At 44.9% G+C, this 12,730-nt stretch overlaps 1 protein-coding gene across 1 annotated transcript in view; it reads right to left on the bottom strand.

Moving 5' to 3' along the window:
- LOC147631741 (Ubiquitin-like superfamily protein) overlaps nucleotides 1–8,975 on the bottom strand; it is a 44,401-nt gene extending 35,426 nt beyond the window's left edge. The window contains exon 1 of the mRNA XM_086808284.1: nucleotides 8,730–8,975. Coding sequence (XP_086664410.1) covers nucleotides 8,730–8,823 — 94 coding nt within the window. The 5' untranslated portion in view covers nucleotides 8,824–8,975. The remainder of the gene's footprint in view (nucleotides 1–8,729) is intronic.
- Nucleotides 8,976–12,730: the final 3,755 nt, after the last annotated feature.

The raw sequence follows: 12,730 nt of genomic DNA on the forward strand, positions 1-12,730 counted from the left end.
TGGGCTGCCATAGACGCCCCTTCCTTCATCTGAAGACCTATGAGTTTCTTCAACCAATACACTTTGCTTGAGGCACTTTGCTGGGCATACAAGTCCTGCAATCTTTGCCACATTCCCCAAGTTGTCTTCTCTTCACGAATGCTGAAAAGTAAAGTGTCTGACGCAGACAACATGATGGTGGATCTTGCTAGCTCATCCATATCTTCCCACTCTTCAGCAGTAAGAGAAGCGGGCTTTACACCCCTTTCTTTGATGGGCTTGTGCTGCTTCTTCTGGAGCAACACATTATAGCACTGGGTTTGCCAAATGTCATAGTTATGTGAGCCTTCAAGCTTCTTGATGTGAAGCAATGAAGAGCTCTCACCTGTGGTTGCCATAGCAATATGCAACCTGTCAATGCCCGACTCCCTGCAAAATGTGCAAACACTGCACCACAAGCACACAAAGTGTCACAGTTGTTCTCCCAAGCTTTATCTCCCACTGCGGAAGCACGAATGCAACTCTACTCCCACTGTATGTGATGAAATCACCAAAATCTGGTTGCTGCAGATTTAGGACAGCACCTTAAATGTGCTCTGTTGCCCTTCCAAAGTACTCTACAACAGTACCAAGTGCTCACCAATGATGTACCAAACCTGTACCGGCAAGTACAACAGCTGAAATTGAGATTTTTACTCACTCAAATCAATGTGCAGCCATGCCAAAACTTGTACAAAGCTGTACCAAATCTGTACCAGCAGGTACAATAACAATAAATGCTCTCCTGGCTGTCCAAATGAGTGAAAATCAGACTTTTACAGTCCCGAACACTGCATACAACAGTCCCGAACAAAAATTAGGGAAAAACCCCTTGACTGCAAGCTGATTTCTGAGCATTCAAGGCATAAATGTCTTGCCTGCTGCTTTGCCAAGCTCAACAAGCATAAAATCTTGAAAAGCCCCTTGATTTAAGATCAATTGCTGATCATACATGGTACATTGACGCACATGAAGGCATCCAGAGTCTTCACAGTGCTTCCCCCTGGCCACATATACATCCAATACATGAAAGCCCCTTGATTTACAGGCACATTGAGTGCTTGACAAGCATCAACACATTGCCCAAAGCATCAAATGTGATTTGCCTGCATGCAAATCAATCCAATCGGCACAAAAGCCCTTTGATCTGCACTACAATTTGATGCAATTTTGCCCGAATGTGCGATTTCTCACATCATACAGCATGTATGAATGCTTAATTGCACAATTACATCAAAAGCCCCAAATTTCGACATCCAATTTCCTGCAAATTGACTTTGATTGTGACCAATGTCACCCAATTTTGCCAATTTTGCTCAAAATTTGAGCAATTTGGCACCTGTACCTGCTCAATTGATTGAATTGATAAGAAATTCCCAAAGAATCGAAGCAAATACCTCTTAATTTTCTGATTTTCTACAATTTGCAGGGGAATTTCTTTGTGTTGATGCTGTATACTATTGTTGTAGTCGTGCAGGCGTACAAGGTTTCTCCTAGCTGCTGGTGATGTTTGCCATAGAGGAGAAGAAGGTGAGGGAGGCCCAGTTTTGCTGCGATCGGAGCTGGTAGTCTCTGAGCTGCTCCGCAAGGTTGGATGGAGTGATCATGGCATTAGCTTCTGTTGCTTGCTGTTCGTGCAGGTGTACGTTGCTACACCTTGGGGCCAGGAGTCTGACGCCTTGTGGCCACCAATGCTACACGCGACGTGCGACTGTTGTCGCCGACTTAATGTTGCTGCCGACTCAAAGTTGCCGCCTTCGCCTAGTAGCCTTACCCCTTGTGGCTACCAACGCTACACACGACGTGCGACTGTTGTCGTCGACTTAATGTTGCCGCCGACTCAAAGTTGCCGCCTTCGCCTAGTAGCCTGCCGTCTAGCGCCCAACGATAACACGCCTGCTGTGCAGCGCTTTGCAGCACCTGTACCTGGCTCACGCTGGCCAAATTCCAGCGCTGTTTCCAAATGCTCACTCGCACAGGAAACTTGCAGCGCACGTGCTCCTTGCTGAGCACCAGAAAGTTCTTCTGCTCGTGCCAAGCTCAAGGCTCCATAGCCGAGCTTCTTCTTCGCGATGAAAATGACTCCGCACACCCACACACACACGGACACAACCGTGGCTCTGATACCAGTTGAATGGGAGAGTTAATTAGGGTTTCATGTGGGAGACATACACAGAGAGAAGAAGGGAGAGAGAGAGAGAGAGAGTTGTGGGGATAAGTCAACTCATCAAGATGAGTGTGTGACTCCCCTATCACACATGTATATTGCACTAGTACACATAGTGCACTTAGTACATTAAAAGCACTAAGTGTACTATGTACTATAACTTATGGGCTTGTACACACTATAAGGGTGGGCATAATGCCTTTACCCCAACAGGCGCTGCCTGGCTAGTTACGCAAGCCTGGCCTGGGCGCCGCTGCCTGGCTGGCTACGCACCTGCCTAAACGGCCTTAGGCGCCTGCCAACAGGGTCCCCTTCGACCAGTACGCACACCCGCCAGCAACGCGTCGACCAACAATACTCTCGCTTTCTCTCTCTTATTCGTTCAATCAACGAAAAGCAAACGTGCTTTTTCTTTCTTTTTTCTGTTTTCTCTCATGCGACTGCACACACAAGACTCCTCTTCCTTGCAAAGCAAGCGACCCTTATTACACTACCATCTCCCATCAACATGGGGTTCTTTGATGAAGAAAAAACACATACCAAATCTGAAAACTGCAGTATGCACAGAACAAACAGCAAGCTTTTTAACACATACCGTTCTTCGACCTCATCTTCTCTACCTACCGACTTGCTCGTTCACAAGGTATGCTCTGATACCACTGTCAAATCCCCACGGATCCCCTCGTGATCGATCTTGGTTCGAAACTCGAATCCTGCAAACAAACGAACAAACAAACAAGCAAGGGGATGCAGGCCTGACTCACCTCCCAACCATGACAGCCGTGGGCAAGCCCACAGTCTTGGCTGTCCCCACCGAGCCACGAGCTGAGCTAACTAGGTTGACGTACCGACCAATCTCCTCCTCGCGACGTCCCATACCGCCACGAAGCTGCCCTCGCAGGCCTCGAGATTGCTGCCGACCTCGGCTGCGTAAAGCAGGTGCACGTCTGCACTAGATCCAAGCTCCAAGACCATAGAGCTCTCACAAACTCGCGAGACTCTCTATAATACAATAACTAACCTTGGCCACCCTTTTATAGGCTCTTGGCCGATCATCGGGCGTCCACACTTGGCCGCCCGCCCGTCCATACTTGGGTGCCCGCCCGTTAGTATTTCCCTAACTCAGCTCGTCAATCAACCTGCCTAGTTCCAAGCTTCCCCAAGCCTCGAAACTAGTCTTTCATGCGTATAGCACACGGTAGATACACACTGTGCACATGACATACTCCCCTTCCTCTAAGAGCTCACTCTTGAGCTCACTAAAAAGCCAGGGTAATCTCTCTGAAGAGTAGTCAATGCACCCAAGTATGGACGGGCGGGCGGCCAAGTGTGGACGCCCGATGACCGGCCAAGAGCCTATAAAAGGGTGGCCAAGGTTAGTTATTGTAATATAGAGAGTCTCACGAGTTTGTGAGAGCTCTATGGTCTTGGAGCCTGGATCTAGTGTAGACGTGCACCTGCTTTATGCAGCCGAGGCCGGCAGCAGTCTCAAGGCCCGCGAGGGCAGCTTCGTAGCGGTATGGGACGTCGCGAGGAGGAGATTGGTCGGTACGTCATCCTAGTTAGCTCAGTCATCCTAGTTAGCTCAGCTCGTGGCTCGGTGGGGACAGCCAAGACTGTGGGCTCGCCCACGGCTGTCATGGTTGGGAGGTGAGTCAGGCCTGCACCCCCTTTGTTGTTTATTTGTTCGTTTGTTTGCAGGATTCGAGTTTCGAACCAAGATCGATCACGAGGGGATCCGTGGGGATTTGACTGTTGATACGAGCTGAATGAATGGCCTCGTCCAATGTTTTACATTTGTTATTTTTAACCTGCAAACGGTACGAGTCTGGTAAACCAGCTACGAAAAACCCCAACAAAGTAGTGGGGTCCATCTTTGTAGCTTTTATCTGTAAGTCACGAAACTTCTGGAGGTAGAGAGGTGCTGCAAGGTCATGGTCAAAGCTAAAAATCGGACAACAACATCATAGTCATCCTCTTTCTTGAGGAAATCTTTCTTGAAGACGTCTTCGAATTGTGCCCAAGTCATTGGCTTAGGGTTGAGTTCCTTCCACCAAAGCAAAGCTTTGCCGGACAGGAAACCTGCTGCTAACTGGATCTTCTTTCCATCATCATATGGATGAAACTGAAAGTGAACTTGTGTAACACGCGGAAGCTCTGGGTAGTCTTCTTTCAGCCCTAAACACTCTTGGAAACCTTCTGATGCAAAACGCTCCATCTAATGCAAAAACGCAAGTAGAGAGAGAGTAGAGAGAGAGAGAGTGAGAAGTGCTGGAAATTCAGTATATACTATGGTACAAAAAGGGTACATATCTTGCAGCCCTTGGCTGCCTTCTTGAAAAGGTGGTTAACCCTAAAATCTGTCCCCTATGGGACCTCTAATGATCCAATCCCCTAGTGGGAGAGAATGCCTAAAACAATGAGTACTTGGGCCTTTTTATAGGTCCCTTGGACAAAGGGTAGACTGGCCGACTGCTGGTCGGCCAGTATTAATGCATTAGATGCTTATTAATTCAGCCGACTGGGTGGTCCTCCTTGATCTTGATGCGCCTGATGCTTTGATCTTGATGCGCTTGATGTTGGTTCAGCCGACCACCTCCATGAGCAGCGACAGTCCTTTCTATGCAGCCAGCACCAATGTCCTGCAGCAGCTGACACACTTCTGATCTTCAGCTTGTTCTCCATGCCAGTCTACTCTGCCACAAGTGCTCTGTACTCCTTCATCTCGGTTCTTCTCTTTATCTGGCTGCCTCTTCTGGATCTAGCCCTGAGAATGTCCATGGCATCTATGATGCACATGACATCCCCCTTTGCTAAACTTGATGACGGAATCCAACCTGCTCTTGGATGACTGTCATCATCCCAATCTTGTCCCGAAGTCCCTCTGTCATCTTCCATCCCTGGCAAACCTTTTTCTCTGAAAATCCGGTCTGTTCTCCAAACCACTCTGTCTCTGATGAAGATCTATGCATCTGGTCTTCCTCTAGTCCACAATCCATTCCTGCCCTGACTCTGAACACCGTCTTGGTCTTCATTCCTGGAACTGAGTCTGGCACTCTCACATCACCCTTGGAGGATAAACCTCCCTTGGGACCGTTACCTGAGAACCTATCTGGCTCACGGAACTGCCATCCCCATCTGGCACTGTGGAACACCACCAACAAACCTCCTGGGAGTTCTTCCCGCTTCTGTGTTCTTCCCTTGGGCTTCGAACTTTCCTGTACCTTGGAGCTGTACACCATCATATGGGACTGAGTCAATGTTTAGCTTGGCTGAGCCTGATGCTCTGGTACCAATGTAACACGCGGAAGCTCTGGGTAGTCTTCTTTCAGCCCTAAACACTCTTGGAAACCTTCGGATGCAAAACGCTCCATCTGATGCAAAAACGCAGGTAGAGAGAGAGTGAGAAGTGCTGGAAATTCAGTATATACTATGGTACAAAAAGGGTACATATCTTGCAGCCCTTGGCTGCCTTCTTGAAAAGGTGGTTAACCCTAAAATCTGTCCCCTATGGGACCTCTAATGATCCAATCCCCTAGTGGGAGAGAATGCCTAAAACAATGAGTACTTGGGCCTTTTTATAGGTCCCTTGGACAAAGGGTAGACTGGCCTGCTGGTCGGCCAGTATTAATGCATTAAATGCTTATTAATTCAGCTGACTGGGTGGTCCTCCTTGATCTTGATGCGCCTGATGCTTTGATCTTGATGCGCCTGATGTTGGTTCAGCCGACCACCTCCATGAGCAGCGACAGTCCTTTCTATGCAGCCAGCACCAATGTCCTGCAACAGCCGACACACTTCTGATCTTCAGCTTGTTCTCCATGCCAATCTACTCTGCCACAAGTGCTCTGTACTCCATCTCGGTTCTTCTCTTTATCTGGCTGCCTCTTCTGGATCTAGCCCTGAGAATGTCCATGGCATCTATGATGCACATGACAACTTGCCACTTGTGTAGCCACGTGTCCACGATCTCCTTAGTTCGCTGCTTTTGCTCGCCCCCGAATGGTTCCGGAGTAATGTTGGGGCCTAAAGCAGAAGCCAAGGTATCCATACCCGAGAAAGTAGAGAGGGTAGTGGTCAATAGAGCAATGGAGTTCTGCAAAGCTTGCATCTGGGCTGCGATTTGTGCCTGACGTTCCGTCGAAGAAGCTTCGAGAGCTACTTTGAACTCTTGGAAATCTGTTTTTGACACAAAATCGTCAAAAAGATCGGCATCGGTACCTTTCGTAGCCGGCAAGCCTTCACGTTCCACAAGGGGCTCCAACTCTGATTCTTGGGTCGACATCGGTACCTTTCGTAGCCGGCAAGCCTTCACGTTCCACAAGGGGCTCCAACTCTGATTCTTGGGTCGACATCGTGAAGAAGGTATGTGGAGAGAAAATTCAATCTTTGCACAATGAAAGTGCGAGCGAACTTGAGAGCTTGAAAACTTGAGAACTTGAGAGATGTGTGGCAAGAAGCCTACTTGAGGGGGTTTATAAAGGTTTCCTAAAAGCCAAAAAATCTCCCAAAAGCTAGACTTAGCTTTTGCTTTGCTTTTGTGTTTTTTTTTTTTGAATATATATATATATATATATATATATATATATATATATATATATATATATATATATATATATATATATTCTATTATCTTTAAATAATTAAAAAATAAACACCTTAAAACCTTGGAGAGGAGAGGACTTTTAAACCTTTTTTTTTTAAGAATTTAAACTCCCCCAAAAAAAAACAAATGCTTTCCTTGTGTTTTTTTTTTCCGCTTCCCTCCTAATCTGTTGGCGTCACCCACCGGGCTACAGGAGTCTCCCGTCGGCCAACTTACCTGGCGGCTGCTGGCGTCACCTGCGCTGGGCCGCCTACCAACACAGAATCGGCCTCCTGCCTGGCTGGAGCGCCTGCGTAGGCCTGGGCTGGCTTGGGTGCTACCCGGACTGGCGACGCAGTCTGGCCTGGGCGCCGGCTTGCTTGGCCTAGGCGCCGCCTGGGCTGGCTGCGCTAGTCTGGCCACAAGGCCACGTGGCCTGGTCGCTTGGCCGCCTAGCCTTAGGCGCCTTCAGCCCGCCGGTAACCACTGCCTGCAAGCGTGCCAACGCATCAATCTGCCCGCGTATAAGCAATCCAGCACGTCTCTTGCTTTCTCTCTCGTTCGAACCAGAAAAGCAAACGTGCTTTTTCTCTGTTTCTCTCCCTGCAGTTTATGCACCTACACAACAAAACAGGCCTCTTCTTTGCCAAGCAAAAAGACCCTACTTTTTGCAAAACAATCAACCCTTCTTAACTACCATCTCCCATCAACATGGGTGTCTTTGATGAAGGAAAAAAACACATACTATTCTGAAATCTGTAGTATGCACAGAAAAAACAGCAAGTTTTTTAACACATCGTTCTTCGACCTCTTCTTCTCTACCTACCAACTTGCTCGTTCACGAGGTATGCTCTGATACCACTGTCAAATCCCCACGGATCCCCTCATGATCGATCTTGGTTCGAAACTCGAATCCTGCAAACAAACGAACAAACAAACAAGCAAGGGGGTGCAAGCCTGACTCACCTCCCAACCATGACAGCCGTGGGCAAGCCCACAATCTTGGCTGTCCCCACCGAGCCACGAGCTGAGCTAACTAGGTTGACGTACCGACCAATCTCCTCCTCGCGACGTCCCATATCGCCACGAAGCTGCCCTCGCAGGCCTCGAGACTGCTGCCGGCCTCGGCTGCGTAAAGCAGGTGCACGTCTGCACTAGATCCAGGCTCCAAGACCATAGAGCTCTCACAAACTCGCGAGACTCTCTATAATACAATAACTAACCTTGGCCACCCTTTTATAGGCTCTTGGCCGGTCATCGGGCATCCACACTTGGCCGCCCGTCCGTCCATACTTGGATGCCCGCCCGTTAGTATTTCCCTAACTCAGCTCGTCAATCAGCCTGCCTAGTTCCAAGCTTCCCCAAGCCTCGAAACTAGTCTTGCATGCGTATAGCACACGGTAGATACACACTGTGCACATGACAGCTCCTCTTGGACCAATGTATCCGAATGAGGCTGCACACTCCTCCCTATCACGTGCCACATGGCCAGAGGAAGAGGTTGCAAACTCTGCTACAGCCACTATTGGCTTTTGAGGACCTTTACCATGGTCTGAAATGGTCGAAAAGGGCAATCCAACAGGAGGCAAAGTTGCTCACCATGGGCCTAGGTGACCCACCAAATGAACCCATTGGGCTGATGCCCTGTCTTAAGCCGAGGCATGAAAAGTGAAGCATCGAAAGTACAATATCAAGTACTTGACCAGATATTTTAACCATGCATGATTTACGGCATTAACTTGCTTATTTTTCAAATTTTGTTTTTAAAATTTGTCTTTTGTAAACTTAAATGGATCAGTAATGTAAGAGGAATGGAAATTTCCTGTTTTTTTCTCTCTCTCTCTCTGATTACCAGAAATTTATGGTTTCTGTAGCAAATTTTCTTGCTATTTTGTTGAAAGCTAAAAAAGAAACCGTGAAATGCAAAGGCAAAGAGAATTATGTAAGCTGTGCTCATACCATCGGAGGGTGGTCTACAGACCCTTTGATAGCTAAACAGGGGTTCGAACTCGTCGTCGCCGTCGTCGTTGTCAATTACCACCTCCTGCACCATGTCTCTTGTGCCCTAAATTGGATATGATTTGCAAAAGTCGCCCTCTTAATCCAAGTGAAGATCCGAAATCGCCCTTTTGGTTCTGCAACAGCGTATGGTTTGTATTCCACGCATTTTTGCCGCCAACTCAGGGGCTTATATAGCTTATTTAGGGCTTCTCTATGTCTGAATAGCAATAATATATGGCCCCCAAACGTTTTTCAATTGATTAATTTAATAGGGGCATACAATGTGTGAAAAAAAGAATTCAATTAAATAGTTGGGATGATGGATTATCATTATTGTTGAAGGTTTTCTAAAACCTTAATTTGAATTTGATTTATACGAGAGAGGCGTCTCTACAAAAAAAGCCAAACGACACCCTTACACACGCATGTATCATTTCCACCAACTGCCAGGAAGATGAGGAGGCGACACCAACTGCCATGATGAAGTCGACGCCGCAGTCGAGGAGCATCTGGTCGGTCTGCAAGGTGATGTCTTCGACCTTAAGTGTTGCGATGTTGATCTGCCGATTGACGTAGGTGGTGTCACGGGGGAATGGGGTGGTCTCGACCGGGCCAGAAGCGCTGGTCCAGCGTTGGAGATGCTGGTCGTGGAACAAGACCGCCTCCCCGTAGGCGGTGGGTGTCGCATCAACCTCCGGGATGCGGACGCCAATATGGACACATCCCTGGAAAGCCTGGTCGCTGCACTCGTGGACGGACGGGCAGGCGAGACTTGTCGTCGTGATTGGCATACCCGCGGTGGGCAATTATGCCGACCTTTCCTGGCATCCAGTTGTCGAGGGTGACCTCGCCGATCTTTAGCAAGGCCTTGCCGAGAGGGCCATCTTTCCAATCGCGATCCTCGTAGCTCGGAATCCTGCGGGGATCAAAGACGGAGAATTCCGGGGTCTGGCCAGACATGCTGTCGGGCCGTCGGGTTAGTTCTCAATTTGGGCTGCGAGTGAATTGTGTTGCTATCAATCTTGCATTTATATTCAGCACCAACTACTCCAGCGCCTCGCTCATGCACCAATCGACCAATTGTTGTTTAAGTTTGACGATTGTTTCAAGGATTGGAATTTTGGGGACTAATTCAAAAGGCGATATCCCTGGATTGTATAAATGCAACTTCAGTCAATAGTTGTATAAGGTGATTAAACCTGCATTCATGGCTTTATGTGGGTGACCTCCTCTTTGCATTTTGTTGATCGTGTTCTTAATGTTGGTAGTAGTGATGGAGGGCATTTGACATGCCTAGTGTTCATCAATGCAAGTACTTAAATGACATTTTTAATATGTTTCTTTCAAATGTGAATCCATAGGAATTTTTTTCATGAAAAAAATTTATCTATGGTTTTCTTTTTGTTGTTCTCTTTTTAAATCTAGAGTTATAATTTTTTCCGAATAGTAGAGTGAATAGGGGTCCACAATGATGAAAAATAAAAATCTTTCAATTAATCGTAGGAAGCTATGGTTTTCAAGCACTAACCTTAGCTAAGGTTAATGGGATCGTTTTTTTTCTTTTTGATTTTTTAATTTTGTTGAAACGCTACAACCGTCCTTCTCTTTGTTGCCTCATCTTTGCTTTGTCCACCTGAAAGAGTTTGTTGGTAGAGAGGGCCTCAGCAGAACCCTAACATGCCTCCGATCTTCAAAGACTGGGTGGTGGACATGAAGGTGTGACTGCAACCCATAAGTATGTCGGATTTTTTTCGTATCCTGTGTTGTTGTTATGTTGTCTATTTTTTCTTTCGCCTGTAGAAGCTTGGTTGCAATGGCATCTCCGACCGAGGCCAACAACTCGATATACAGCCAACTCCTCCAGCGCCAGTGTCAAATTTCCCTCTATGCATGTTCTCTCTCTAGCATATCTCTGCATGTTTCTTTTTTTTTAATGTGCCTTCCAGCGCCAGTGTCAGATTGCCCTCCATGCGTGTTCTCTCTCTAGCGTATCTCTGCATGTTTCTTGTTTTAAATTTGCCTTCACATTCCTCTAAGCCATTGCAATGTCTGAAAGTTTTAACCCTACAAAGATTAAGCACAATTTTCACCAACCCTAGACATAAAATGAATTTCCTATTTTTATTAGCCCCAAAGACAAAACAGGCAGCCTGATTTTCCTTAAAATGAAGAAATCCAAGCCAAATATTCAAAACATAGATAGAGGGAAAATAAAATTGAGGTTTTTTTTTGTGTTTGAATCCATATGAATTTTTGTCATGAAAAATATTAAAATATCTATGGTTTTATTTTTATCGTCCTCCATTAAATGTCCCATGTGTGTTTTAACCAGCAGCCGCTTGATTGCATTCAAAGTCACCGTCTCCTCCTTTTCTTCACCCCAAGAATGACCACAGCCATCGTCCATTGCAAACACTGCATTTTGTAGCCAGCCACTTGATCAGGCGTTGCTTTGAAGGTTCATTTTAATGTTAAAAACGTTATTTTGATTAAAGGTATGGAAACATTAACCGTACTAGATTAATTCTTTTTGCACTATTAATCGTACTAGATTAATTCTTTTTGCACTTACATTTCAGGCTCGTTGTGCTTTTGGAGTCGAATACAGTTCGCCAAAGATACTTAGCATTAGACCAATTTCCTAAATTTGGTATGCCCCTATTATTTCATGAAGACCATGGTTTAATTTGCAAATAAATATAAGGTTCTTAACCTTAGCCAATCAAATGTTAATGTTTCTTTCCAAAATCGTATTATCACTAATTTGACTATATGTATTTTAGATTTTTAACTTATTCATTTTTTTGTTATTTTGAAGTGAAATGTCAAAAATTTTAAAAAAAAAAAGAGCAAGAGAAACAATAATTGGAAAATTTAAAAATTCAACTAATGAAAGCAATGATGTTTCAAGCATAGAATCTAAGAAAAATCATGGTAGACCTAAGAAGTTGTCTAATGAAGATGCAATGTTGGATCAATCCAATGTTAACTTGAAAGTGCTTGAGCTAAGTGTGACAATATCATTAGGTGGTATAGTGACATTGATGAAGCATTAATAAATAATCTTCATGATTTTATCACTAAAGAATGCCTTGCTGGTAGTTGCTCATTGGAAAGAGGAGACATAGTTTTTTATTTACACTATCAAATGGTCATTTAGAATTCATGCGAAGTCAATAATTGTAGTTAATAAACTCATTAAAAAGTATCTTGGATGATGGGATAAGAATAATCCAATTGGTGGCATTGTAATGTGTAGAGCAAAAGGAAGAAGAACATGCACACATTTCATGGTATGATAGGCTATTGTATGAAAGATCTTAATAAGCCTCATTATAAAAATGTGTCACATAATATTACTGTTGAAGATATTTCAATGGGAATAGAAATTTACATGCAATATGGTTCAGATGATTTGAAGAACAAAGTTTGTCTTACTCCAACAAACATTTTTGATAGAGCACTGATGTTTTGGAAGTTCTATTTAAAGCATCCTTTAGGCAATAATTTCTGCACCACTATTCATAAAATGATAAAGACATGAAAGTACTACCCATCTTCTAATTGGATAACTCCATATCAAGGAATTGGAATGGAGCTTCAAAAAGTTGATGCTTTATGGAGGACAATGGTATATCCATCAAACACAACAATGAAAGATATCTTTGACATTTTTATTAATAAACATAATTTTGATGCTTCACATCCAAGATTAGATTAGTTCATGAATAGATGCAAAAGAAATGAGAATGAAGTTGACGATTTGAGGTATGCCTTTAATGAGAATGAAATAGTAGAGAATTTATAAAAGACAAATAAGCAAACAATAGAAATAATAGATGAAGAGCAAACCGGGTAAAGAAATAGAAAAAGAAAAAGACATTCCTATGATGATAGTGACAATGAGGAGAACATCCACAAGCTAGAATATATTCCTTTATGCCAAAAAACAAAAATTG

This window comes from Cibotium barometz, chromosome 14 (assembly GCF_041138505.1).
Source record: "Cibotium barometz isolate CiBa-2024 chromosome 14, ASM4113850v1, whole genome shotgun sequence".
Classification (NCBI taxonomy): Eukaryota; Viridiplantae; Streptophyta; class Polypodiopsida; order Cyatheales; family Cibotiaceae; genus Cibotium; species Cibotium barometz.